Below are 25,261 nucleotides of genomic sequence, written 5' to 3' on the forward strand. Positions count from 1 at the left end.
AAAAATTAAATACAAGTGTCATACATTTAGCATGCATTTATATAATTAAATCTGTCATGCAGTCCTGAGTCAAAAGACAAAAATAAAATTGCATAAAGGGGAGACAACTTTTTTTTGCATTCTGATATCAGTTTTAATTTGTAAAAAGCAAAATTTTTAAGAAAACTGTCTAATTATCAAAAAAAGTTTCAATTTCTTTAAGCAAAATGTAAAACCTTTTCAATCTATAATACATTATAATATATTTTCTTTAGATGTCTGTAATGTCTACTTCTTCCTACTGTTTATGACCCAAACTGATTCTTGACAGATTTCTTTTTTTAGTGATCATAATTTGTTTTGTTGACCTTTAAAAATGAAAGTAAAAGTTGACTCAAAAATGAAAGTTTGCCTGAAAACTGACTCATCCTCCAAGATGTAGAGGAGTTTGTTTTTTCTTCAGAACAGATTTGGAGAAATTTTGCATTTCATTACTTGCTTATCAATGAATCCTCTGAATCCAAACCACATCACAATAATTCACAAGCCATTCATGAATCCATTCCATCAATCAATGTCTTGCAAAGTGAAAAGCTGTTTTTAAGAAACAAATCCAACTTTTTAATGAAGACATTTTAATTTCAAACTGTTATTTTCAGCTAAAATACAATCCCTCTAATATCGCTTTAAGAAAAAAGAAAAAAAAGTTGTCTCATCTGAAACAGGTGAGAAATATGCACAGATCATGCACCAAGCAAAAACTGTTCATAACAAATATGTTGGTGGATTTTGATGTTAGAGGAAGTGTTATTATGGATTATGGACTGGTGTTTTGTAAAAGTGATGTTTTTATCAGCTGTTTAGACTCTAATTCTGACGGCACCCATTCACTACAGAGCATTCATTGGTGATCAAGTGATTGAATTCTTAATTTCTCCAAATCAGTTCCGAGGAAGAAACGAAACTCCTCTATATTCTTACAAGACTTAAGATTCAGTAAATTTTCAGCTAATTAAAAAAACTGTTTTTAACAGAACATATTTAGTTGTGTGTATGTAAATATATATATGGGACGAATAAATATTTTACCATCAAAATAATCTGCTGTCCATGTTAAATCATGTAATTTAATCATGAGGATTTTGAATCATAATTTGAAATGTTGGACAGGAAAAAACTAAATGCTTGTGTTATAGTGTCCAAAAAAATTTGAACTACATTATAGTTTCAAGTTAAATCCATGTTGCTGTCATCTTGGGAAATGCATAAAACCGATTTGTTTCAGGACGCCACACTGAGCCAAGGTCAATGTAAGGTTTGTAAAAGTCCTGCGTGGCACATCCATAGTCTCAATCATACACTTGTCAAACCTCTCCCGAATTCAGCCTCAGCCGCTGTAAGCACTGCCTGGAGCTGGTCCGTTGGCCGGAAATGGCACTTGAACCTCTGACCGCATGGGAGTTCTGATCGCTAGCAGCAGGCCTGATTCCTCTGGAGGAGCTGGACCCCTCTCACTTCCTGATGTCACATCTGGACAGGCCTTTGTCTGGACACGTGAAGTGTGTTGACATACCTCACGGCTGCCGTCACCTTGACTGAAACGTCCGCTCCGTACCTGTTTCTTCTCGATGGAAGGGAGAACCCTGTATTTGTTGAGTGAGACGGGCTCATCAGGGGGTCTGTCAAAGATTTCAGTCAGTATATCTGTACCAGGCTGGCTGCAGCGTCTCAGAATGGCTCGGGATCGGAGGCATTGGTTTAACCTGTCGTTTGCCTTGGGGGCTGGAGGTTGGGGTGAAAGAGACGAGGACTCGGAAGGTGAATCCTCACTCGAAGGGGGAGCCATCATGGGTCTGCTGCGTCCCTTAGATGACTTGGGCCGGGTCACATGCATCCTTCCTCCAGCAGACATTGAATTCTTATCAGACAGATAGATATAGATGATCACTCAATAGACAGACAGATAGATAGATTGATCACTCAATAGATAGATAGATAAATGATCACTCGATAGAAGATAGATAGATAGATAGATAGATAGATAGATAGATAGATGATCACTCGATAGATAGATAGATAGATAGATAGTAATAGATAGATAGATAGATAGATAGATAGATGATCACTCAATAGATAGATGATCACTCACTAGATAGATAGATAGATGATCACTAGATAGATAGATAGATGATCACTCAATAGATAGATAGATAGATGATCACTTGATAGATAGATAGATATATAGATAGATAGATAGATAGACGATCACTCCATATATAGATAGATGATAGATGATAGATGATCACTCGATAGATAGATAGATAGATGATCACTCAATAGATAGATAGATAGATAGATAGATAGATAGATGATCACTCGATAGATAAATAGATAGATGATAGATAGATAGATGATAGATGAATCACTCGATAGATAGATAGATAGATAGATAGATAGATGATAGATGATCACTCGATAGATAGATAGATAGATAGATAGATGATCACTCGATAGATAGATAGATAGATAGATGATAGATAGATGATCACTCGATAGATAGATAGATAGATAGATAGATAGATGATCACTCGATAGATAAATAGATGATAGATAGATAGATGATAGATGATCACTCGATAGATAGATAGATAGATAGATAGATAGATAGATAGATAGATAGATAGATAGATAGATGATCACTCGATAGATAGATAGATAGATAGATAGATAGATAGATAGATAGATAGATAGATAGATAGATAGATGATCACTCGATAGATAGATAGATAGATAGATAGATAGATAGATAGATAGATGATCACTCGATAGATAGATAGATAGATAGATAGATAGATAGATAGATAGATAGATAGATAGATAGATAGATAGATAGATAGATAGATTGTATCATTATACAAACATTAGACTTGCATCAGTATTAATTAACCAAATAAATAAGCTTATACGTTACAAAACTTCAAATTGACGGTTCTATTTATAAGTTAATGTTGATAAAATATTTAAGAAATAATCGTAATACGGTAAAATGGCAAATGTGTCGTACCTCTTACGCTATTTTGCTTGTATCAGTGGTTTTTGAAGAGATGAAGTTAGCAGGCATCTTCACTGCGGTCGAGAGTTTTGCCGACGCGCTGGTGTCTCCTTAGCAACGCTTCTGAAGCGGAAGTGCTATGATGAGCGTCATAAACGCGCCAACGTCCGGTCTCAGTGATGCCACATTATAACAAGAGGGCCTGGCTGCATTATAATGAAATGTTAAATAGCTTAGATGAATATAAAATGAAGGTCAAACTACTAAACACTGCTTACGAAAATACATAATTTCTTGGGTCATTTTTCTTGTTTGTGGTAGCCTACACATAATGATATAATTTATAACGGTCAGAATGAATGTTCCATCATATAGTTAATGCGAGACATTTGCTATTATTATATATTTACATTTCCTTAAACACCTTAAAGAAATTTAAGGCCCAAAAATCACTTTGGATGAAGCATGTTGTAATTGAGAGGATAATAACTAGCAATATGCACAGAGTATAACTAATGTTATATTGCTTTCTAAGAAGTGTGCTGTTTGTCAAACTATAAATAAATGTTAAATATTGAAAGAAGTAAATGTCATTATCCTAAGGCAAAGCTTGAAAACCAATGTTAAGTATTCATTTCATTTTAAATATGAGAATAACTATGACACAAATAGATTTCTCAGAACATTATATTTAATTATTGCATTACATATTATTCATTGATACACTCACAACTAAATTTCCCCCTTTGTAGTTTCAGCAAAGCTACAGATGTACATCACACATCCGACAGGAATTCAAGTAAAAGGATCTCCAATAAACATTTAACACTCAAGGAAAAAAAGACCAATATATTCAAACATACAGCAATTCAAATTTAAATTCAAATTTAAATACATTTCATGCTCATCTTGTGCTTTTGAATGGCTTTATATTGTTCCCTAAGCTCAAATATATTAAAATACATCCAGCATTTAATGCTCACTTGTAGTCGATAGCTTAAATGAGCAGAACCATGCTTAAAATGTGCATTAAATCTGCATATTGCATGTCCCTTCACTTTTAAACAGGCAGAAATTCAATCAAGTCGATGTTTGTAGTAAATAAGTGAGTATGTGCCACAAGGACTATGTAGTGTATTAATTAGTGTAAAGAGTAAAATACATATCAATCCTCCCTCTAAGGTAACTCCAGGAGGTTGTTCTTCACATATAAGTCTTCTGTGATCTGGTAGACTTCAGCGATGAGAGGCAAAGACTCTCCCAACAGAGCAACCACCTGCGTCTGATCACCCGCATTCATCACATCAAAGAATGTGTCACGGCCCGGCAGGGCACAGAACGCCACACCGACAGCTTTCCGGATGAGCCAGGGGTGGTGCTGAGCCAGAGACTCATTATAGGCGTCAGAACACATAACGGAGGTCTTGCTGTCCTCGCTGCTGGTTCTCAGTCTCTCCAGGAACAGCTCCAGCCAACGCAGAGCCCGATGGAGCCTCAGAAGAGTGCGGCAGCCGGATTCTGGGTGGCTGCCTCTTTTGGTGAGGTCCACCAGGTCATTTTCCAGCTCATACCTCACCATGGATTGGATGGTGACATAATGGGATCTGTTTTCTCCTGAAAGGAAGTTTTCTAGGATCTGGATTTTGCTGACCACATCCTTGGAGATGAAGGAAAACACGCTCCCCAAACTGTTCATGAAGCTAATAGGGGAAAAAAGAGGGATTTTAATTATTACATTTATTTAAACTGCTTGTTGTCTTTATATTCAAATGGCATTCCAACAGTTTATTTATTCATTTATGACCAATGAATTATTTCATTAATTTGACAGATATTTGTAATAAGATGATCATTAGAAACTTTTTAATTAACAATATACATTTCCATTAATTGTTCAGGTCCTGTAATCATTATAAAACTAAATATAAGATAAGATCTTAATGTAAAACAGTAGTAAAACTCGTACTCACGCGACCAGCTCTTGCCATCCTGCTATATAATATTTAATGTAAACTTCCTTTTCCTCACTCAGACTTGATCTGAATGTTTCCAAAACCCTTTGAAGACTGAATGTATCTGCCATGTCTGTTATCTCTAATTTAACTGACACGAAAGACAATTTGTGGACAAATTCTTACAACACAGTCGATAGGGCAAGAAAAATCCTCCTATGTATTAAATTTCAATAAAAGTCTTATATGTTCTTCATTGGGATCTTATCACTGTAAATGCTTAGCTCTTCTGTCGATCCTCTCTTCCAGGATTTTCCTGTTCTGTAAGCAACATTAGACCAATCAAATCATGTTTTTCATGTCACATGACTTACAAATGCGTCATTACCATAGACGTCATTACAAAGTACTCGTCCACGCGGGGGCGCTCGAGGGCTCAGAAAGTCGAAATTTCAGTTGAGCCACATTCAAATATTTGGAAACTATTTGCTTTCTTGGAGAAAGTTATAAACTGAAAATATATAATCTTTTAAACAAATTAACTCCAAACATTTTTATCTGACAATGGAATCTAATCACGCCCCTGAAATCTGAGTTAAAACGATTTTTAAAAATTATTGTCCAGAAATCACAAACGAGTGTGATTGGTCCACATTAAACAGCGCTCTGAAAAGTAACAGCGAACACGTGACATGGCTGTTTTTAGTCCGCTTTAGTAATAGCCTTATTAGTAACTTATACCTGAATAAAAATAATAAAGGGCTTTAACAGCCATAAAATGAAAACACACAGTGACGAGTTTAAATAAGAAAATTATTATTTAGAATCTTGAGACAACGTATCGGCCACTAAGCCACGCCCACATCGAGGCCTTATTGATTTTCTACTCTCTTCTTCTGTGCGTTGTTTAGCTCCCGTGCTAACCTGTTTCTGATTGATCTACTAGCTAATCACGTTTACATTCTTTACAGTTGGTCTACATCCCTGGCTAGTGCGCAAGCTGACCGACATGCACTCATCAAGTATTCATATCTGGCTAATTTACAGTTAGAGTTTGACCGTCAGTCTCCTGTAAACATAAAACGTTAATTTCAAAGCTACCAAGATGCCTGATATCAAAGTTACGCCTTTAGGTAAGAGGTTTGCTTAATTATATTGTTAAAACGTATTTAAAAACTTCATAAATGAGCCATGAGCAAATATAAGATGCATAACAAATTCGAAAATATTCTGTAGGAATCAACGATATTAGCAGATGAGTTAAGTTTTTAATAAAAAATAAATAAAATAAATAATAAATGAAAAATTTAATTTATGTTTAATTTAATTTGTGTATACCTATAGGTTCGTAATTCAACGTAATATAATATATAATTATTTGACGTGTATAATATAAATAGTTTAATGTTATATATACCTTTATGATATAAAATGTAAGCATTTAGCAGACACTTTTATTCAAAGCGACTTGCAGTATATTCAGGCTAACAGTTTTTACCTAATATATTCCCTGGGAATCGAACCCACAACCTTGCGCTGCTAACGCAATGCTCTACCACTGAGCCACAGGAATAAAATTATTATAAATGGTATATGTCCTTTTAAATGTGTGAATCTGTTGTTTTGCAGGGGCTGGTCAGGATGTTGGCCGCAGCTGTATTTTGGTCTCCATCGGAGGCAAAAACATTATGCTTGACTGCGGGATGCACATGGGCTACAACGATGATGTGCGTTACAATGGTTCATGCTATGTTCACTTGTATGTATTCTGAGTATGATTATGTAATGTACAATTTCACTTGTATGCTTAACTATCTGTTTGATTTCAGAGACGTTTCCCAGATTTTAGTTACGTTACACAAAACGGTCGCCTCACTGAGTTCCTGGACTGTGTCATTATAAGGTTAGTGTATATTTGATGTGTAATGTGACCATTGTGTATGTCTTTCCCTTCTCCATTGTGATTTTTTCCCTTCTTTATGTTCTTCTCAGTCATTTCCATCTGGATCACTGCGGTGCTCTTCCCTACATGAGCGAGATGGTGGGTTACGACGGGCCCATCTACATGACCCACCCCACCAAAGCCATCTGCCCCATCCTGCTGGAGGACTTCAGAAAGATCACCGTAGACAAAAAGGGAGAAACCAACTTCTTCACTTCACAGATGATCAAAGACTGCATGAAGAAAGTTGTGCCACTCAACCTTCACCAAACAGTTCAGGTAAAAAGGCCATTGTATGGGAATTTGAAATCAATTCATTTTATTTATTGTTTTATATATATATATATATACACACACACTCATCTAAAGGATTATTAGGAACACCTGTTCAATTTCTCATTAATGCAATTATCTAATCAACCAATCACAAGGCAGTTGCTTCAATGCATTTAGGGGTGTGGTCCTGGTCAAGATAATCTCCTGAACTCCAAACTGAATGTCAGAATGGGAAAGAAAGGTGATTTAAGCAATTTTGAGCGTGGCATGGTTGTTGGTTCCAGACGGGCCGGTCTGAGTTTTTTCATAATCCGCTCAGTTACTGGGATTTTCACACACAACCATTTCTAGGGTTTACAAAGAATGTTGTGAGAAGGGAAAAACATCCAGTATGCGACAGTCCTGGTGGGCGAAAATGCCTTGTTGATGCTTGAGGTCAGAGGAGAATGGGCCGACTGATTCAAGATGATAGAAGAGCAACTTTGACTGAAATAACCACTCGTTACAACCGAGGAATGCAGCAAAGCATTTGTGAAGCCACAACACACACAGCCTTGAGGCGGATGGGCTACAACAGCAGAAAACCCCACCGGGTACCACTCATCTCCACTACAAATAGGAAAAAGAGGCTACAATTTGCATGAGCTCACCAAAATTGGACCGTTGAAGACTGGAAAAATGTTGCCTGGTCTGATGAGTCTCGATTTCTGTTGAGACATTCAGATGGTAGAGTCAGAATTTGGCGTAAACCGAATGAGAACATGGATCCATCATGCCTTGTTACCACTGTGCAGGCTGCTGGTGGTGGTGTAATGGTGTGGGGGATGTTTTCTTGGCACATTTTAGGCCCCATAGTGCCAATTGGGCATCGTTTAAATGCCATGGCCTACCTGAGCATTGTTTCTGACCATGTCCATCCCTTTAGGACCACCATGTACCAATTATATATATAATAAATTTTAGTAATCATTAAGTTCTTAATGACTTAAGAATTTTGTTTTTACATTTTCCTTATTGAAAAGGTTCACATTACAACAGTATGTAAGCATCAAAACCTTTTTTTTGTTGTTAAATGTTTTTTTTATTTTTTGAGAATTGTCTCTACTTTTAGTTTTTTTCTTAACTACCTTACAAGATTTCAAATTATAAATTATTATTATTATCTTTTGTTATTTATTGTTAAATTAAACAAGTAGAAACTTTTAGAATATTAATATTTTAATATAAAAATTAATCTTATTTCTTTAAATCTGATATTTGATATACTGTTCAAGGATTTTGTATTGTTCAATTATTGTTACCATTAAATTAAACATGTAGAAACCTTTTACATAAAATGTTGAAATCTTTCTTTTAATCCAAATTTTCTTTATTGTGATAAAATAATTACTTTTTAAATGTAGTTCTTTTTTGTTTAAATGTAGAATATTTAAAAATATTTGAATTATTTTTTTATGTTGTTAATTTTCCCCATTCAGAATGTTTAAACTAAACAAAACTTCAGAAGCATCAAATGAATGTGTTATGTTACTAATTATTTTTATTTATTTATTATTATTATTATTATAGGTAGACGAAGAGCTGGAGATCAAAGCGTACTATGCAGGTCATGTCCTGGGAGCCGCGATGTTTCAAATCAAAGTCGGCTTGGAGTCTGTCGTCTATACAGTGAGTGTCACGTCGCTCATCACATACTCTGATTTTATGTTGTTCCGGTTGTTGACGTAATTTGCAAATTACATCTAAATCTATTTGTGTAGGGTGATTACAACATGACACCAGACAGACATTTGGGGTGAGTTCAATCTCCTGTTTTAGTCACAAATTTTATGTATGTTTCAGGTTAGATTCATTTAGGTTGAATTGTTTTCTGACTTGATTTACACAGAGCTGCATGGATTGACAAATGCCGACCAGATATTCTGATATCAGAGTCCACATACGCCACCACGATCAGAGACTCCAAACGCTGCAGGGAGAGAGATTTCCTGAAGAAGGTTCATGAAACAGTAGAGAGAGGAGGGAAGGTAATTAGGGCGCATTCATCGATGTAGATTTCAGCTGGCGTTTGGATGTGCATGTTCTGTTCATCTTTGTGTCTGTGTCGTAGGTCTTGATTCCAGTGTTTGCTCTGGGAAGAGCACAGGAACTCTGTATTCTGTTGGAAACTTTCTGGTGAGCTTGTACAGTTGTTCATTGCCTAGGATTGCTGCTGCTCACCTGTTCATTCTTACCTTTGTTAATATGTTTAACTACACAAATTCTGTTACGACACTCCTAACCTCTATATTAGCGCAGAATGGTGTGTAATCGCTGGCTCTTTGTTTTAACAGGGAGAGAATGAATCTGAAAGCCCCCATTTACTTCTCCACCGGGTTGACTGAGAAAGCCAATCACTACTACAAGCTCTTCATCACCTGGACCAATCAGAAGATCCGCAAGACCTTTGTACAAAGAAACATGTTTGAGTTCAAGCACATTAAAGCCTTTGATCGCTCGTATGCTGATAACCCTGGACCAATGGTAAGACCACTATGAAGAAATATGTATACCGTATTTTTCGGACTATAAGTCACACCTAAGTATAAGTCACATCAGTCCAAAAATACGTCTCACGGCTGTAGATGGTAATATTTTCTCTCGGTTCATGTCAAATTAATTTGGATAAATAAGTCACACATGACTATAAGTATGAAAAAAAGTGCGACTTATAGTCCGGAAAATACGGTAATTCATAATTGATATACTCAGCTAGTCCACAGATATATATTTTTTATTATTAGTTCAGTATTTTTCTATTTTTTATTATTAAATGATATATGTAAAAAGTACCCTTCTAGAATATTAAATTAGTATTCAAAAATAATATCAATGGAAATTTAAATCTTATTTCTGATATAATCTGCAAGGCTATATGGAGATTTTCATAGATTGTTTCATTGTTAAATTATTTTTATAATTATGCAAAATATATATATATATTTCTTTTTTTTTATTTTTATTATTAGATGATACTTGTAGAAACCATAGAATATTAAGTAATATTTGAAAATTAATATTAATGAAAATGTTAAACTGGATAATCGATATACTATACAAGGATTTTCTTTTTGTACAATTATCAGCGTTATAATAATATTATTAATTTATGCGCAATGATTATGGTGATGATGATTATTAAGTAATAAAAGTTGAAGCCTTTTAGAATATCAAACATGGCATTTTTTTAAATCTTGTTTCTTTAAACCCTTATTTTTTTTCTAATTTTCATTTAAAAAAAAAAAAAAGTAATAATTTGTTAGTTTAAAATGTGTATATTTAAAATGATTTTCCACTAATAGGATGTTACATCTATCACAGAATAAGTAGTGAATCTTTTTGGTGATCAGAATCTAAAGGTTTACAGAGTGGTTTGACTCTTGATTCTCAAGAAGTTGGAAGTTGGAAGCCATTTCTGCTGTTAAGGCATTCAATAAGAACTGATGGATTGTTGAGAAGTGACTCAAACAAGTGCATGATATCATGTATAAGCAGAGGCTTTGACATCTGTTCCATCAGGTCGTGTTTGCCACCCCTGGGATGTTGCACGCTGGCCAGTCTTTACAGATATTCAAGAAATGGGCCGGCAATGAAAAGAACATGGTAAGATTCCTTATGAAACGAGAGATTGTGTTACTGAGACTTACTTAGCTAACACTGCAACTCATTCAAAGTGCATACGGACTAGTTGCTTACTTATTTATTGAGTTTAATATATTTATTTCTTAGCTGATCATGCCAGGGTACTGTGTGCAAGGCACTGTGGGACACAAGATCTTGAATGGACAGAAAAAACTGGAGATGGAAGGAAGAGCAACGGTAATTATTGGCACTGCAAACAACGATTTTTATTAAGCTTCACTAGAATTTTTTTTTTTTTATTTTTTTAAACCTTTAACCACACCTGAGATTAATTCTTATGTCAAACCTCTAGAATTCATGTATGAATTTGTATCCTACAATAACAGTACAAAATTGAAATTGTAACATTTAATTAAATGTATTTATTTAATGTTTTAATGCATTGAATATACAATAAAAACAGGAATACTGTGAAATATGTTTGCTTAATTAAAAGAACTGTTTTTTATTTTAAAATGTTTTAATAATAATTGAAAATAATGATCATTATTATTAGAATCACTTTTTAAAATATATTCAAGTGGAAAAATTGTATTTAAAATTGTAGTATTATTTCACAATTGTAATTCCACACTTAGCCAATAGTGTATATGGTTTGTGTGTGTGTTTAGTTGGAAGTGAAGCTACAGGTGGAGTACATGTCCTTCAGCGCTCACGCTGACGCCAAAGGCATCATGCAGTTGATCCGCATGGCAGAACCTAGAAACATGCTGCTGGTGCACGGAGAGGCCAAGAAAATGGAGTTCCTCAAAGACAAGATCGAGCAAGAGTTTAGTAAGTCTACAGCTTCTCAAAATACTATAAAACTTTGGACTGTACAGCGTGCTTTGCTGTTGCTAAATTCCAGTTCTGTGATTTTACTCTTGGGATCTTTAGAGGGTAAAAAATACAATACAGGATTGAGGAATATGATCACTTTAATGGTGTACTTTACAGTGTTTGTTAGATGTTCTCCCTGTGCTAATGTTTCACCTCATGCAGGTATCAGCTGCTATATGCCGGCTAACGGAGAGACGACGACCGTAGTGACGAACCCCAGCGTCCCCGTGGACATCTCGCTCAATCTGCTGAAGAGAGAGATGGCTCTCGGAGGTGTTGATTGACACATACACCACTGACCGCTTTACTTGACCTGTTTACAGAAAAGCCATCATGACTTCTTGTCAAGTGGCTATATTGGTCTTGCAACTTCTGCTTTTCTTCTTTTAGATTGAGTTTATATTTTCTGGATCCCATTGGCTGGGTTCAAGTTAAGGTCAAACGACAATATTTCTGGCATAATGTGGATTACTAGAAAAATTACTTTCTTCCTTCTTAAAAATCTGGGTTAATCAGAGGCACTATCAGTTGAAGGGAATGAGGCCGATCTGTAAACATTAAAATACTCGCTGTTAAGATTGTATAGCCACACAGTGTCAAAATAATATACACGTTAACAACTTACTAACGTTTCCTGAGTAAAATGATATATAGTTTTACTTTGTTGCCATGACATTATATTGTCATAAATGCTAAATCCCTAAAGGGACTGTAAAAATTATGATTTAAACATACAAGTGTATAATTTAACTAAATATAACAAGTGTTAAATGAAGCATTAATGCAAGCGCTTTTATTAAATTAGGAGTGTCACATTACTACTACTACTACTACTACGGTTTCAATTTTTTGTATTTTTACAATGTTTATCATCAATATTATGCCATATTTGAATAAATAATATAACATGAAACTTTCTGGCAGGTCCGTTGCCTGATGCTAAAAGACCTCGCACCATGCATGGGACTTTAATAATGAAGGACAATGTAAGTCATCGTGGCTCTTTAGGTTCGATTTCATCATTTGTTTGACTAATATAAGGTGTCAGACGTTGTCTTCTGAATATGTGTGTCTGTGTAGAGTCTACGGCTGGTTTCTCCAGAACAGGCTCTCAAAGAGCTGGGCCTCAGTGAACACCAGCTGCGCTTCACCTGCCGTGTGCAGCTCCACGACCCCCACAGCGACACCGACACACTCGGCCGCATCTACACACACCTCAAGAGGTCAGCCAACTATACCACACACACACACACACATACTGTTCTATTGTTAATCATTCCCCCCTAACTTTCATGTAACAGGTTTAACTAAACTATTCAAAACAAAACCCACAGCGTATGTGGGATGTGTTATACTCTGATTTAACACTTAGAGGTTAAGCACTTTTTTTTCTTCAGAGGATATCAGTTATTTGTGATGTGACTTGAAAATGAAAGAGCAAAGATTCATGGAAACGAGGCTGAAAAACACAGCAAATTATAGCTTTATGGAAAGTCAGGGTAAACTTAAAAAACGAAAAAAACTTTGTGCGCATCCATCCATCAGATTTTATGTTGACCGATTGAAGTGAACTACGAAGATGTCTGATAAACACACCATTTTTTTAAATGAAAAACATTGACAATACAGCCTCAGTCATTTTGGTACATCGCATGTAGGTGAGTCATTTCCCCCAAACGTTCGCCCCTCAGTGAACAACACTTCTACCTCTCAAGCCACAGTGTAAATGCCAGTCCATATGGGCAAATATAAGGTATGCGTGCATTCATAAGGGTTTCATTACAAGTCAAGTCCGTTTTTTTGTTCTCTCTTACAGTGTATTGAAAAGTTACAGCATCCAGCACGTCCCAGACGGCACGGTCATCGTAGAATCCATCGTCATTAAAGTGACGGCCTCAGCCGAGGAGCCCAACCTCAAAGTCGTTCTTCTCTCATGGAGCTATCAGGTGAACAAACATGTGATGAACTCATTCTTCTTCATTTAATCTGGATTATATTGTGTGCACTGTTTTTAAACCGCTTGAATATTTTAGTTTCTGTTTTGGGTTTGTGTATGTGGAAAATGTCACTTGTTTTTTTTGCCCCGTAGTTGGTCTAGTGGAATTCACAGTACATCACAGCCCACAAGGGAAACTTTTTGTACTTATGTTTCCAAACAAAGTGGTATCACCAACTGACAAAACAGACATATAACAATAAAATCACATTCTTCAGAATTTGTGACCCTTGTCTTGGGTCGCTGGTGTATATTTGTAGTAATAGCCCAAAAAATGTATTGGATGGGACAAATTATAGCTTTTTCTTTTATGCCAAAAATCATTCTGACATTGTTAAATCATGTTCCATGAAGATATTTTGTAAATGTTCTACTATAAATATATCAAACTACATTTTTGATTAGTAATATTCATTGCTAAGAATTCATTTGGACAACTTCAAAGGTGTTTTTCTCAGTATCTAGATTATTTTTTGCACTCTCAGATTTCAGATTTTTAAGTAGTTGTATCCCCGACAAGTATTGTGCGATCATAATAAACCATACATCAATGGAAAGCTTATTTTATTTATTCATCGAAAAAATTACCTTATGACTGGTTTTGTGGTCCAAGGTCACATGTGGCAAAATTGGATTGCAATTGAAATGGCGAGAAAGTGATTTTGTGGTGTCAGTCTAGCGTGGTTCACTTTATTTTTGTCTAATAGTGCATCCTCTAGAAATGTCTCTGACCACACCAAGACACGCTCAGAGCTTGTACTCATTTAGACACTTTTTTTTTTTTTTTTTACTTTCATTTTATTCAGCAAGGATGCAATGAATTGATCAAAAAAATGACAAGACATTTTTGTTCTTTTAAAGAATCCTGAAAAAATTAAATTAAATTTAAAGTTTCAATCATTGATAATAAGAATAACTTTTTCCTGAGCAGCAAATCGAGAAATGAGTGTAATTTCTGAAGATGACACTGAATGTGACACTGAAGACTGGAGTGATGGCTGTTGAAAATTCAGCTTTGACATCAGAGAAATAAATGACGACATTTTAATGAATGAATAATATAAAATATATTAAAAAGAAAGCTGTTATTATGAAGTGTAATGATATTTACCAGTATTAATGGTTTTACTGAAGTTTTTATTAAATCAATGCAACCTTAGAAAAAAAAACTTATTAGATTTTAGATTTTGAAATGTAATATTTTAACCTGTTTCTCATTATGTTTTAATGATTTTGTCCCCCTCAGGATGAAGAATTGGGCAGTTTCTTGTCTACGTTGCTGAAGAAAGGTCTGCCTTCGTGACTTTGGTGACACTTGATGTTTGTCTTTGGTTAAATAACAATAACAATAAAGATTTTTTTTTTTATTGATGTCGTTTGTGAAAATATATTTATTTCTTAGCTTTAGATAAAAGTTCAACATAAAAAAAGTGGTCAGTATTCAGAATTGCAAACAATATGCAGGGATGACACTGACATCCAAATCAACTAATATATGCAATAATTAATTGATGAGAAACAAAATTAAAACACAAAAACATTGCATGAACCACTAAAAAGACTCAAGACCCAAGATCATTACAAAAAAACAATTTATCAGTCTAAGAGTAAGTTTGCTGTTATGTAGTAACTACAGTCATTCTCATTTGATTTTGCACTAGTAGTACAATTATATGAGAAAAAAAACTCCTAGCCACATTGGAGTCCATATTTCTGTACTGCAGATTTGGCATTAAAGATGAATTTTATTAGCTGTCTTGCCTTTCTTTTACTCCTTTTAACTGAAACAGTTCAGCTGAAACAAAGCCATCAAAAGCCTTTGGAAATGGAATAAACCCCCTTTTTCTTCTTCAGCCTCAGTCTTTTGAGCCTCCATTTGTAGTGACCCGTAGCAAAGTAGTACAACAGCGGGTCCAGGAGGCTGTTTAGACTGACCAGAGCCATGGTCACCCTACGGAGGACGTAAATCCCGCCATCCTCTTTGATGTCTCTCAAGCGTGACAAGAGGTACGCTAGATGCACGACATGGTAAGGCAGAAAACACAGAATTGTGATGACCAGGATGGCGTAGATGATGCGCCGTGCCCCGCGGGCGGTGGAGTTGTTGATCCGGGCGATTCGACGGGCGACAATGGGGTAGCACACCAGGATGACCACAGAGGGCAGAAGGGAGCCAAAAATGAGACTGCATATGCTGTACGGGGCCAAGTCACTCCACTCCTCTTTAGTGAAGCCCTCAAAGCACATGTTCCCTTTGCTTGATAATGGGCATGTTAGCATGAAGGCCAACACGGCCGAGCCGGAGACCAACCACACAGCGGTGCTCACCAGAGCTGTGAGATTCGTGTTGCGAAGCTGCAGGTAGGTGTGAGGGTGGAGGGTGGCGATGTAGCGGTCCACGCAGATGCAGGTCATGAAGCTGATGCTGATGTAGATGTTGGCGAAGAAGATGGTGCCAGTGATGCGACACATGGCATCGCCAAATATCCAGTTGCTGTCATTGAGGTGGTAGTGGATACGAAATGGCAAGGCGAACAAGAAAAGCGTGTCGGCCACCGCTAGGTTAATGATATATATATTTGAAGGAGATTTCTGTTTGATTTTAAAGACGAAGTAATACAAAGCTCCGAGATTTCCAATCAATCCGAAAAACAAGACCAGGCTGTAGATGGGTGTGAAGAGGTAGCGCTGGAAATCTGTGTACAATATGGTTGTGTTTTCCATGATGCTGTCCGGTAAATATGTTCTTAAAGATTTTAGAGATTTGCTCGCATCAGCTCCCAAGTCTTGCTAGAATTGTAACGCATGCATTGTTCATAATTTTGGTTATTACTGTGCTTTTCGGTTCCCCATCAGGGTAGAGGTGAAAGTCAGTGAGTTTCCGCTGTGGAAAGAAAATATTATTATTATCTTATCGAGTCAAATATTATCTTTTAAATCATGTCAACAAGTGAAGAAGTTCTTGCACCAGGTGCTTATCATGTAAACAGGTTTAGTTTGTGACTGTGCCAGTTTCAGTACTAGTTCAGCTGACAGCATTTGTTGCTTAAAGTCATTAAATTAAATATCGAATCGTCCCTGAAAGGGGGGGGGGGGGGCGTTAAGGGGCCAGTTGCATACACACAGCCACTATGTTTGACTAAAAGTAAATCCAAGAGTTAGCTAAACCACTCTTACTTTTCTGTTCAAATTACACCGGAATATATTTCTGTAACTTAAAAAAAATACAATAATAATAATAATAATTACATGACTACCTTTTTAAGACTAGTCTAAACAGTTTATGCAACCGGAATATCGTGAATTTTGTGTATTTTTGAATAATATAAAATAAGAAATGTGAAGCTTATAATATTATAAAAGCACTTACATTATTTCCTCTGTTAAAACGTATGTATTATTTATTCGGCGTTATTTTTACCCTCGTTTTATACGCTACGTTGTCATGGCAACAAAGCCGTTAAGTTAGATCTAACTTTTACAGGTTAGCTGTCTTTTCTTCATAGCAGTGGGTTTGTAAAGTAATGCTAACACGCATATCGTTTACCTTTAGTGGATACACTTCAAAAACCGTGAGTATTTAATCGTTTATGGGTTGATCAATTCATTGTAAGTGCAGCACTTTAAAAAAAATAATTAACATTTTGAGGTAACGTTAATCAGCCAGTGCTGTCGATTGAGTTTAACTGACACTGGACACGGAATATTAATTTAAAGCAAAAATGACTGTCAAATGCATGTTTAATTCTCAATTTAACGTTTTATGCGGATTTATAATTTAAGAAAAGTATTAAATTAGAAAAAAAAAGGAAATGGAAGAATATGCCACACACACACACAAACAAATGTTACTTTGAGATGTACTTACAGTCAGTGATGAAGAAGTCGAATTAATATAAAAAGCACGTTATTTTCATATAAAGCCTAATGAGAGCTAGATGTTGCTCTGTCAGTGGTGGAAACTTATTCTGAGTATTGTGGTTTTACGCAGAGTTATGAAAAGACTGAACAGGAAATCCAGAAAGTGCAGCCTCCCACGGTGTTTTGAGGGGCCATGCAGACATGTTCGCACGTGGAAACGATGCATTTCATGTTCCACTGAGTGTACTGTAGTGTCTAGGGTTTAGGGTGGCTGTGTTGAAATGAGTCACCCCTGGAACTGAAGGGTGGTCGTACAGTGCACTGATGGAGAGTAAAAGTGGACTTGTATGATCGGAATACGCCAGTCGTTACTCACTTTTATCTGGTCGTATTGCTTCTGCTGTGGTTTTGTTCCTCTTGTGTAGAATCAGATTTGCTGATCTTAATCTGTGTCTAAAACCTCAAAAAAAGGTTTCGGTGTTGTCCTACTGTATGTACATGGTCAACATCTCCCATCATTTTACACTTGATGGATTTGGCATTTGGACACTAGGTGGCGCAAAGCGTGTTATAACCACTGATCTGTAATAAAGATATATTTGGATGCTTTTACACAAAAGTTTTATTGCATTGCATTCTTGTACATGATCTTTTGACTATACTTTACATGAAGCCTTTATATATATATAATACATTATAAAAGTATATCAATGCATTCATTTTGCCTTAAAATGCACCTCATAATGCACTGGTGCATACATATAACAATGTATAATAATTGTAAACACACAGTTACAGTATAATACATTATAATGCTTTTTATATATTTATATTTAGAAACTATGTGTTTTATATTTAAACACAAAACAAACAACCGATTTCAGACGTTACAAGGAATCTGCAATCTTTATAATGCATTTGAACTTGATTACAATTATTTATGAAAAGATAAATACAACACTTACTTTCCAATAAAATACATCCTTAAATCTTAAAGCAAAAATAATTTTCTTGAGATTTGTAAGTCTTGATTAAAACTTTTTAGTGATAAACAGCTTTACAAAGCCATGCTACAAGCACAAAATGTTTAGACAGGATGTTTGCACTGAAGTGCAGGTAACACGCTGATGATCTTTGATACATTCATCTGTAATGTCCTGTAAAGATCTGTGCTTTGACCTTGCTCCTTGTCCTCTGGGCAAATCCACTGGCCTTTTTCAGCAACTGAAGCATCTTAAGGCTACATAAAAATTGTGAGGGTGGTAAAACTGTTGAATCACAGGAAATTCAGATGAAACTGAAAGTGAGCAGTCACCTTCCATAGCATCTTGCCCTACATGTGATTTCTCATCTAAATGCTTGATGAGGGAGAGTAGTATGTTTGATAGGAGAGTCGATTGATTCTAAGGTTGTAAATCTGACCTATAAATAGTAGCAGATGGTGTTTCCCGCCTTCACCACCTGCTCAAGAGAAGTGTAGGAGTTTCTGGAAACCATGTGAGATCATATGCTGTTTGACTGGCATGTAGAGAGTCAACATGCTTGTAAGATTCCATACAAACACTAGTAGCTATAACAAATTGCTTGTCTTATTGAGTTTACAGAACTACATGTGTCAATCCTTAACCAAATCACATGTATTCCAATTTTTATTTCATTCAACTTTTTGTGCTCCCTTGTGCTGTCTTCTGTCATTTCTGACCGGAGAATTTTACATTTCGATTTTTTTTAATCATACTGTAGCTTCACCAGAATGGTGCAAAACTTTTAAAAATCTTCAAAAAAAATACAGATTTTTTTTTTTTTTAAGTGGACAGCAAGGAGGGGGTTACAACCTAAAACATCAAGAGTGTAAAACTGATACATCCACTCACACACACTTACTTACACACACACATACATTTATGCATACTCAAATGAATTGGTGTGGCTGTAACCTTATAGCCATAATGAGTCAGAGAACTTAAATAAGAGGTGAAAATCAGCTCGGACCCAGAATAATTCATCTCTGATAAAGCATTCCTGTTCGTTTTGGTTACACTTTTATAGAATTTTTATGTTTTGTGTAACAAACTACTTCCTGTGTTCAGGTTTGAATGTTGTAATATGAAAGCAAACAAACTACATTTCAAATCAAGATTTAAAACAACAAACATTTCAAATCAACATTTAAAACAACAAAAAATATAAAGTCCACAACCTAATAAAAGTAAACAATTAGGTATAAAAACAGCTAGGGAATTCACAAGCCTCTCTTCAGAGTCCGATACAGGAATCTAGTGGTTACACCATGAAATTACAGGTTTTTATTTTTCTTGCTCTCATCAAGAGGTCATATTCTGCCTTCAAAATTTTAATTTGAAAGGCCTAGTCTCTATTTTAATCTGAAATACTGCATTATTTGAAAAATAATAATAAAAAATAAAATAAAATCGAAAAAAAAATTGTGTTCAATGAGAAAAATGTATCATAATTATTGCATATATTTTAATTAGTACCATGAGATTCTCTCAAAATGCAAAAAAATAATATAATATAAAATATAATTTATATATATATATATATATATATATATATATATATATATATATATATAATATTTTTGAACAAAGATATATTAGATTGATTTTACTGAAGAAGAAAAAAGTGACATTTCAGGTGTCCGGTCACTTCTGTAGTATCCTTAAAAAATAATTGTAATTAGTTTTTTGATCATTTATTTTGATGATAGACTAAGACCTAAACTTGTGGTGGTGATGACGTCACTAACCCACTCCATGCAGAAATCACAAAGGTACTTTCAAAAGTATGTAATGATAATAATAATAATATTTATATCATTTATGCAGTTTTTACCTTGAAAGAATGAAATTTGGTTTTATACGATTATGCTGAATTTATTGCTTCCTTATGCAGAACAGGCAGCTTTCGTGAAACCTTTCTGCACGCCCATTCCTCCACTCCAAGATGCAGCTGCCCCTGCCTTGGAGGCGTTTGCATTGGTTCAGCTTCTTTTTTGTTGCTTTTATCTTCTCTACCGCATAAAATTTCAGATTACAACATTTTAAATTCTAAAAAAAACTGCCTTGGCAACCACCAACACCATTGTAGTATCATGGTGCTTCTGTACTTGGAAGAATATACTCTTTGTGTGTGTGTGTGTGTGTGTGTGTGTGTGTGTATATATATATATATATATATATATATATATATATATATATATATATATATATATATATATATACTGTATATACAATATGTCTAATTTTATTCAAATTTGTAATATGTTTCTACTTAAGTTTTTTAGACCCATTCATGTTTAATTGCTCCCAAATGGTCTAAAAATCTTTTATAACTTGGCATTTAAAAATGCACTTGAGACTCATTTTTAGATGCTGGCATATGGGTCTGTCATTGTCTCATGTTCTGCTGACTTGAACAGAGCTGCTGGATTTATGAGATTCTATGAGATGCCTTATGAGAGCTAAAGGAATTTAGTAGCCTGCTAAAGACAGAGTTATTTCCCGGTAATCAGTTTTGAATGTTTGTCTGTGTATCTGTTGATTCATGAAATGTTTGCAGTTTGTGTTTCTGGCGGGAAGAATTTGAATCGCATGGAACAGAAAACTAGAATCAGACTGCAGAGACTAAAACACTTCCCACAAGAAAAGGCCAGAATATGTACTGAAAAAATGCAAACACATTGAGGATGAATAATGGATCAGAGACAGTTAGAGAGAGAGAGAGAGAGAGAGAGAGAGAGAGCATGCATGATATTCTTTTGGCTGGAAAGTGGCTGAATCCCTCCAGTGGCTCTGGGTTGTAGCACCTGCAGTCAGGAATGATATGGTTACATACAGTGTGCATGTGTTCAGTGGAGGTTTACTTCTTCCATCCGGAGAAAGAGAGAGCACTGGGAAGAGCTGGGATCAAAAGTAGGTCAACCTTCCTGAGACTCACATCTCTCACAGCAAATCAACCAATCCACACTGCTGCAGCACCAGTCCTGAGATGAGAGAAGAACAGCCAAAATCTGAGCTGACAGGACACAGTGACCGCACAGCTGCTCATCTATCTATCTATCTATCTATCTAGAGGATGAATAAATGTCTGCTGAAGACATCTTCACAATGTCTTTCTCATGATCGATTGTAAAAAAGATAGAACAAATAGATTTTTGGTTAAAAAGTAAAAAGTACTAGTATTTAAATGGTTTATGAAGCATTAAATTTGAGGGTTCCATCCTCTTGCATTATATGGACTCAGAGATAGATTCTTTTTCATCTTAAGTAACTAAGTAAGACATAAGCAATTATGGTCATTTCCATTATTCTGGATGGTCTTGTAGATCAAACTCCATTAAGGAGATTTTAAGAGGTGGTTCTTTATAGAATTCTTTATAAAAATGCGTGCAAAAATAATGGAACAACTTTAACTGAAAAGATGGAATTTTTCCTGTAAATCTCTTTTTTTTTCTCTGGCTGAATTCATTTCTAATTTAGATTGCTGACTCAACAGCCACCAAAAAAAAAAAAAAAAAAAATCCAGCTTTGATCTGTGAAAGTCGGGGAGAAAGCTCTGGGGAAGAGAGACAGGAAAAAGCGCTCGGATTTTAACTACCGTAACAGAGCAGAGACGGTTTTACATGCGAGACACAGCTGGAGGCTGAGAGCAGATACAGACACATGTGATCTGGTGTCCTCATGGTCTCAAAGGCACTGATCCTATCACTGCTGGTGTCCTGAGGCCCAAAATCAGCGTTTCAGTAGTGCTGAAATAGAGAAACTATGTGCTGTTCAGTGACAGGAAGGTTTTGGTTGAAACCAAATGATAACACCATGTTGGAGCCGCAGCATTTCGAGTCTCGGCTTGAGGTGCTCCCTTCTCTCCTGTACTGACGCTTCACATCTCTTCTCAAACTATCCTCACTAAAATAAAGGGAAATGGTCCAAAACTGTAGTTAAAAAAAAGACAACGCAATGGACTCACTGGGCAATGTAAGCTGTAATAATGAGAAATGTTTTTGAGAATATATGACTATACATTTTAATCAGAATTAGTAAATGATCTAATCTTCTTTATTGTTCCATTGGGTGAATCTCTGGATGACTGCTTATGGATTTAGCTATGATATAAAATTCACCATTTAACATATTTGATGTATACATGCATTTCCCATAAAAATATGTTAGATTTATGCTTAAATCAAGAAAACATGGTACTTTATGCAGTTTTGCTTTTGAAATAAATGTTATTTTATTTTAAGGATATTTAGATATTGTATCTCTGGACATTTGTACATTTTAAGTGTGCCAAGAAATAAATAACAAATAGCTTGGAAAAATTAATCAGTTTTGTAATCTGTAATCATAATCTGACTTGTAATAAACCTAGATTCGTATTTTTTTTTTTTTTTTTTACATTTTAAGCAAATTTGTTGTAAAAATCACTGCGTTTTACAAGAATTTGTTTGTCTTAAAAAATGTGCTACTTTATGTTGTTTTGTAATTATTTGTGAACATTTACAAGTAATTTCTAAGTAAAAATAGTTTTAACCTGTTAACAGTCACTCACGTTTTTGAAGATAGAGATGAATGTGCATGATACAAACCTAAATTTTTATAATTCATGACTGAAAACATTTTTTAACATGATTTTGATGTACCATTTACATGCTAATGCAATGTCTGATTTTAAAATGGGTTTTGAAGGATGAATTTTGAGATTTTATGTTTTCAAGTGATATATAACTTCTGATGATTTCTAAAATGTGATGGAGAAAAAGGCAACGAGGAAGTATTTTTTTTAAACAAAGGTATTTTTGTAATGTAGATTTCTGAGGGTGCACTCTTCTCATAAATTCATCTATTACTTTTCCTACATAATGTTTAACAAAAAATATTGGTAAAATATATATTTGGGAGTCTTAGACCTTTCCAACGATATATAGTTTGTCAAGATTAGATTAAATTTGATTGTAATATAGTATAGTCAACGTAGGCGTCCCGTATACGGGACGGGGTGACATTTAACAGGTTAAAGCCATTTTTTCAGTGTGGTTTTAGCATATTGCTATTTGCTATACAGTTGCTAGCATGTTGTTGTCCATTGCTAAGGCATTTCTAGGTTTCTAACTGCTTATTTCTGTTCCCTCCTTCAGTGTAAGTCCGTCCAAACGTTCAGTGATGAATTATGCTCTGATGATTAAGACTTTGAGCTAGGCATTTGTTAGACACTCTCACTATGAGCAATAATGTGACTTAACCTTCTAGCCCACCCCAAACAAACTGTCATGGACAGGCCAAGGGCTATTCTGTCATCTCAAGTGTGGAGAAAAAAAAGGGAATGACATCATTCCAATTTACGGGCTTGGCTTTCCCTGCATGGGAGCAGACTGAACAATAGCATTCTATAAAGGCCTGGAGTAAAATCCGCGTGCCGGTCCCTCCCCCAGGCTGCCCCATTTCCTGTGAATTAATAATGCCCTCTATTTTTGGCTTCAAAAAAGGAAATGCAGGCTGTTGAAATGCTCTAATTAGATTCTTGACATAAAAATGCACTTAGGACAATTGGCATGTTCATTTATCTAAATGCTGGCCATCTTCTCATGAACGACCTTGTGCATTACACAGAACAATAGAGATGATTATTAAGAACCCATGCCAAATGTGACAATTAAAATATGAAGATGCTGAATTGTCTTAGTGGATTTTTTGTTTGGTTTTCAAATTTATGGCCTTTTGTTCTGTTTCTTAACGTTTGGTGTTAAAATGATAGTGTGAACGCAAAGTGAAACAGGACTAATTGTATCATCATCTTTTTTGGTCTGGACCACAAACCAGTTACATATGTAACTTTCATTCTCTGAAGAAGGGAACGGAGACGCCACATCAGTAATGACGTCGAATCGGGAACTCAATTTGTCAGTCATTACCGACATGACGTTGAGAGTGACTCACTGAAAGGGAAAGATTTTTAGATTCCCAGAACATTTTGAGAATGTTAGTTTCAGGTTCCCAGAATGTTCCAAACGTTCTCTATTAGTCAGCCACCAAAGTTTTCTTTACATACTGTAAATACGAAATTCCCTGTTGATTTTAAAAAAGGTTTCCCTAAGTTTCCCAGGATGTTCTTATTTGTTTTTCATAATAATTACCAAATGAGAACATTATGTGATTGCCGGGAAGAATCAAGAGAACTGAGTTGATTAAAATACATACTGTGAATTAAAGGTCATGGGTTTGATTCCTAGGGAATGCATGAACTGATAAAATAATGTCTAACTTGAATGCAATTGATGCATTTAGATTTGCTCTGGATAAAATCATCTGTCAAATGCATTAAAGTAAATCTGATGTAATATTAATGATGCTCATCCGGTTCTAAAATGCAGTGCTTTTTCGATCAATATAAACAACATAATTGCCTTGCCTTTATTTATACTAGCTTGTCGAGTGATAAAATATGGGTGGCTAATGTTTATAGTTTCATTGAGACTCATATTTGCTTTATATTTGCTCTTAGGGAATATTATTAGACCTCTAGAAATGTATTTGTGACTGATTCAGCAGTTTTGACCATGGAGGAAAAATCTAGCAGCTCAATTTTGTTACATTTAACCTGTGGTTTGTGCTAAAGATGGCAATGAGCATTGCAGGTTATCCAAGGTCAGCTGATCAGAATTCATGTCCTCAGTTAATGTG

The 25,261-nt window shown here is 35.3% G+C and overlaps 3 protein-coding genes and 1 pseudogene across 4 annotated transcripts; 1 reads left to right on the forward strand and 3 right to left on the reverse strand.

Annotated features, from left to right (window-relative positions):
- Positions 1 to 1,206: 1,206 nt before the first annotated feature.
- On the reverse strand, positions 1,207 to 3,131 carry LOC113071127 (UBX domain-containing protein 10-like; annotated as a pseudogene).
- Positions 3,132 to 3,700: 569 nt separating this feature from the next.
- Positions 3,701 to 5,294, reverse strand: LOC113071128 (ceramide-1-phosphate transfer protein). The gene is made up of 2 exons (XM_026244490.1): positions 5,002 to 5,294; positions 3,701 to 4,731 (listed from the first exon to the last, which is right to left on the reverse strand). The coding sequence occupies exons 1-2, from the start codon at positions 5,112 to 5,114 to the stop codon at positions 4,209 to 4,211; spliced, it is 636 nt and encodes a 211-aa protein (XP_026100275.1). The 5' UTR covers positions 5,115 to 5,294; the 3' UTR covers positions 3,701 to 4,208.
- A 568-nt stretch (positions 5,295 to 5,862) lies between these two features.
- LOC113071129 (integrator complex subunit 11) lies at positions 5,863 to 15,068 on the forward strand. Its single transcript, XM_026244491.1, has 17 exons — positions 5,863 to 6,116; positions 6,613 to 6,710; positions 6,813 to 6,886; positions 6,976 to 7,204; positions 8,771 to 8,869; positions 8,962 to 8,996; positions 9,090 to 9,228; positions 9,312 to 9,376; positions 9,535 to 9,724; positions 10,760 to 10,843; positions 10,970 to 11,059; positions 11,494 to 11,656; positions 11,864 to 11,974; positions 12,626 to 12,687; positions 12,782 to 12,924; positions 13,518 to 13,647; positions 14,944 to 15,068. The coding sequence occupies exons 1-17, from the start codon at positions 6,089 to 6,091 to the stop codon at positions 14,998 to 15,000; spliced, it is 1,797 nt and encodes a 598-aa protein (XP_026100276.1). The 5' UTR covers positions 5,863 to 6,088; the 3' UTR covers positions 15,001 to 15,068.
- A 2-nt stretch (positions 15,069 to 15,070) lies between these two features.
- On the reverse strand, positions 15,071 to 17,671 carry LOC113071130 (lysophosphatidic acid receptor 4-like). 2 transcript variants are annotated; one of them, XM_026244492.1, is made up of 2 exons: positions 17,566 to 17,671; positions 15,071 to 16,581 (listed from the first exon to the last, which is right to left on the reverse strand). In XM_026244492.1, the coding sequence occupies exon 2, from the start codon at positions 16,419 to 16,421 to the stop codon at positions 15,507 to 15,509; it is 915 nt and encodes a 304-aa protein (XP_026100277.1). In that variant the 5' UTR covers positions 16,422 to 16,581; positions 17,566 to 17,671; the 3' UTR covers positions 15,071 to 15,506. The 2 variants fall into 2 exon arrangements, with proteins under 2 accessions (XP_026100277.1, XP_026100278.1); XM_026244493.1 differs by lacking the exon at positions 17,566 to 17,671 and adding an exon at positions 17,068 to 17,108.
- Between the last annotated feature and the right edge of the window lie 7,590 nt (positions 17,672 to 25,261).

This window comes from Carassius auratus, unplaced genomic scaffold, assembly GCF_003368295.1.
Source record: "Carassius auratus strain Wakin unplaced genomic scaffold, ASM336829v1 scaf_tig00006001, whole genome shotgun sequence".
Taxonomy (NCBI): Eukaryota; Metazoa; Chordata; class Actinopteri; order Cypriniformes; family Cyprinidae; genus Carassius; species Carassius auratus.

Bases quoted from the DNA above. Each gene is read 5' to 3' on its own strand.
- LOC113071130 (XM_026244492.1), bottom strand. From the start codon at position 16,421: ATGGAAAACACAACCATATTGTACACAGATTTCCAGCGCTACCTCTTC.
- LOC113071128 (XM_026244490.1), bottom strand. From the start codon at position 5,114: ATGGCAGATACATTCAGTCTTCAAAGGGTTTTGGAAACATTCAGATCA. The intron at 4,732-5,001 runs GTGAGTACGAGT...TTCCCCTATTAG, and splicing joins GGATGGCAAGAGCTGGTCGC to CTTCATGAACAGTTTGGGGA.
- LOC113071129 (XM_026244491.1), top strand. From the start codon at position 6,089: ATGCCTGATATCAAAGTTACGCCTTTAG. The intron at 6,711-6,812 runs GTGCGTTACAAT...GTTTGATTTCAG, and splicing joins ACATGGGCTACAACGATGAT to AGACGTTTCCCAGATTTTAG. The intron at 9,377-9,534 runs GTGAGCTTGTAC...TTGTTTTAACAG, and splicing joins ATTCTGTTGGAAACTTTCTG to GGAGAGAATGAATCTGAAAG.